Source organism: Cervus canadensis, chromosome 29 (assembly GCF_019320065.1).
Source record: "Cervus canadensis isolate Bull #8, Minnesota chromosome 29, ASM1932006v1, whole genome shotgun sequence".
Classification (NCBI taxonomy): Eukaryota; Metazoa; Chordata; class Mammalia; order Artiodactyla; family Cervidae; genus Cervus; species Cervus canadensis.
In genome coordinates this window covers 24,679,984-24,683,366 of record NC_057414.1, presented here as the reverse complement: position 1 = coordinate 24,683,366, position 3,383 = coordinate 24,679,984, and the positions used below count along the sequence as shown (strand labels likewise).

At 41.8% G+C, this 3,383-nt stretch overlaps 1 protein-coding gene across 1 annotated transcript; it reads right to left on the bottom strand.

Moving 5' to 3' along the window:
• Window positions 1–993: 993 nt before the first annotated feature.
• Window positions 994–1,929, bottom strand: LOC122431391 (olfactory receptor 10G4-like). Its single transcript, XM_043452689.1, has one exon. The coding sequence runs from the start codon at window positions 1,927–1,929 to the stop codon at window positions 994–996; it is 936 nt and encodes a 311-aa protein (XP_043308624.1).
• Between the last annotated feature and the right edge of the window lie 1,454 nt (window positions 1,930–3,383).

Sequence of the window (3,383 nt, the reverse complement as noted above, 5' to 3'; positions counted from 1 at the left end):
TGCTCTCTGAGCAGCACGACATTCATCACCATCCATAGGGAAATGACCCAGCATAGAATGGTTGTGCTGAATATGACTATCTGGTCCATTAATACCGGAATTTAAGGTCAGATTACGTGATGGGGACTGGAGGTGTCTGATGGTAACTTCTTCTTGATCACACTGACCAAACCTGAGAAACTTCAGGGCTCACTGAAGGTGGTGATGGTTCCCAGTCTCTGAAAGGAGCCTCTCAGAGTCACACCTTATCCTGGCAGACCTACCTTGAGAGATAACAATCTGCTCAGAAGTAGGGGATTCTTTTGGTGTGGGAATACTGACCAGGGTCAAGATGTCCTGAGAATAGGACTAATTACCTTGGGACCTTCATGCAAACGTACACACAGGCGCACACACACACACACACACACACACACATACACACACACATATACACACACACATACACACACACACACACACACACGCAGCCACAAAAAGAACTGAGAAGGCAGGTGAGCAGCTGCATCCATGAGTAAGTGACCTCTGATAATTGTTGCTATTCTTGAGCAGTGTCCCCAAATTCTGTGCATAAGACATAAACAAAAAAGCATATTATCAACTTAGGTATATAAAAATAACTCACCATTCTGCATCCAAGATCCAAGTTGAATATTTACTCTTTAGAAAGGTAAAAATTATGTTATATGCCAATTACATATGAATAAAATTAGAGGAAAAGGTAAAATAAATGTTTTGCAGAGAAATGGGTTCATGGATCAAAATTTAGCAAGTTTATCATAAATAAAAAATTTGCAATTTTTTAAAGTCAAAAAAAATCCTTGAAACAAACATTCCTGACTAAGAAGTCTGGATAAAGTTTAACACTGAGAACTATATACATAAAACATTTCACACTAACAAATTTATATATTGTACTATACTATATTTCTATGTTTCATTATACTACTCTATTACTATATTTGTTAAATGAGTAAGCCTACATAGCAGAAATTATTTGCTCTGAAAATGCACTACTTTGTCTTTCAGCTTCAACAGAGGTTTCTTCACTTCCTTGTTCCTCAGGGTGTAGACCACAGGGTTCAGAAGGGGTGTCAGCACAGTGTAGAAAACAGCCACAACCCTGTCCATAGTCTCCTTGGAGCCTGGTCTCAGGTAAATGAAAACACAGGGAACAAAGAAACAAAGAACCACAGTGCAGTGGGAGGAACAAGTCTGGAAGGCTCTCCATCGCCCCTCTGAGGTGCGGATCTTCAGGATGGAATGGACGATGGACACGTAGGACAGCATTATCAGGAAAAAGCAGCCTGAGGCCACCACCCCAATGTTGACAAAGATCACCATCTCCACGGTGGAGGTGTCTGCACAGGCCAGTTTGAGGATGGGCGGTGCATCACAGAAGTAATGCTGGATCTGGTTGGGTCCACAGAGGGGCAAATGGAATGTCAGTGTGGTCTGGACAGCAGAGTGCAGAGAACCACTGAGCCACGTGGTTGTGGCCAGGATGGCACACGTCCTCCCACTCATCATGCTGGTGTACCTGAGCGGGTAACTGATGGCCAGGAAGCGGTCATAGGACATGACGGTGTAGAGGAAGCACTCGGTGCTGCCCAGGAAGTGGAAGGAGTAGAGCTGGGCCACACAGCTGGGAAAGGAGATAGCACTGCCTTCTGGGGACACCAGGGTCATCAGCATTTTGGGCACAGTGACCGTGCAGTACCACATGTCAATGAAGGACAGGTTGCTCAGGAAGTAGTACATGGGGGTGTGCAGGTGGGGATCCATGATAATCACCAGCATGATGAGTAGGTTCCCCACCACAGTGAGGACATAGATCACCAGGAAGCTTCCAAAGAGGAATGTGTCCAGCTCTGGCATGTGGGGAAGGCCCGAGAGGATGAATGTTGTCACCAGGCTCGCATTTGTCATCTCTCCAGGCTTTTGATCTCTCTCTCTAGGGGAATATCAAGAACACCCAGTATTTAACTGAGAAATGAAAACTTATTCTCTATATAGAAAATGCATCATACATGGTTAATAATTTTAAAATTATATTCCACTTTGCTTATTACAAAGCTTCTTTGTTTTTGTTTTTAAATTATATTTTTAATTGGGGATAATTATTTTACAATGTTGTGATTGTTTCTGCATGGAATAATTTCATTTTATCCTCTGTCTCTTTCTCTCTCTCTCTTTCTCTTTCTCTCTCTCTCTCTCTCTCTCACACACACACACACAAATAGAGGTACACACAGTATATATATACAGAAGGAAGTGAAAGAAATCCATTGCATTTATCTATTGGTGCATCATTGCTGTTGTTCAGTCGCTAAGTCGTGTCTGACTCTTTGCAATCCCATGAACTGCAGCACGCCAAACTTCCTGGTCCTTCACTATCCCCCAGAGCTTGCTCAAACCCATGTCCATGGAGTTGATGATGCCATCCAACCATCTCATCCTCTGTCATTCCCTTCTCCTCCTGCCCTCAATCTTTCTCAGCATCTGGGTCTCTTCCAATGAGTTAGTTCTTCACATCAGGTGGCCAAATATTGGAGCTACAGCTTCAGCATCATTCCTTCCAGTGAATATCACAAATTTAGTAGCATAAAACAATTCAAATTTACTGTATTACAGTTTTTTGAATAAGGTCAGCAGGGTTCCCTTCTCAAGGTCTTTCCACATTGAAATCAAGGTATCAGCTGAGTCTGTAATTTCATCTGAGGTTTGGGACCCTCTTCCAATCTTATTGAGCTTGTTGGTATTCAGTTTCTTGTGGGTTTAGGACTGAGGTGCCTGTTTTATTGCTGGCTAGTAGTAGGAAGCATAGCTCTCAGCTTCCAGAGGTCTCAATTAAGTCCTAACCACCTAACCATCTGATTAGATGGCAGCTTACTGCTTCCATGTCAGTTGGAGAATCTCTCCCCAGTTTACTGTGACAAGGTGTCATGTAACATAATATAATCAAGAGAGTCATGGCGTATTGAGAAGGAAAGGATTCAGACTTTGTGATTAGCAGATGCAAACTAGTATATATATGATGGGTAAATAACAAAGCTCTACTAGGATGCATGCACAGCCACACTATATTACAAGGGGCTATATACAATATTGTGTGATAAACAATATGAAAAAAATATGTGTATGTAAAATTGAGTCACTTCACTGTACAGAAGAAATTGATACAACATTGTAAATGAACTCTACTTCAATAAAATTTTAAAAAGAAAGAGAGAGAGCCCACCATATTTACAAGTCCCACTGACATCAATGGGAGGCAATTTAACAGACAATATTTACAGCAGGGGTGGGAATCTTGGTGCCTATTTGAAATTATATTTTCTTTCCAGAGTTCATGGAATAACTTAAAGGAAAGCCTAAAGAGC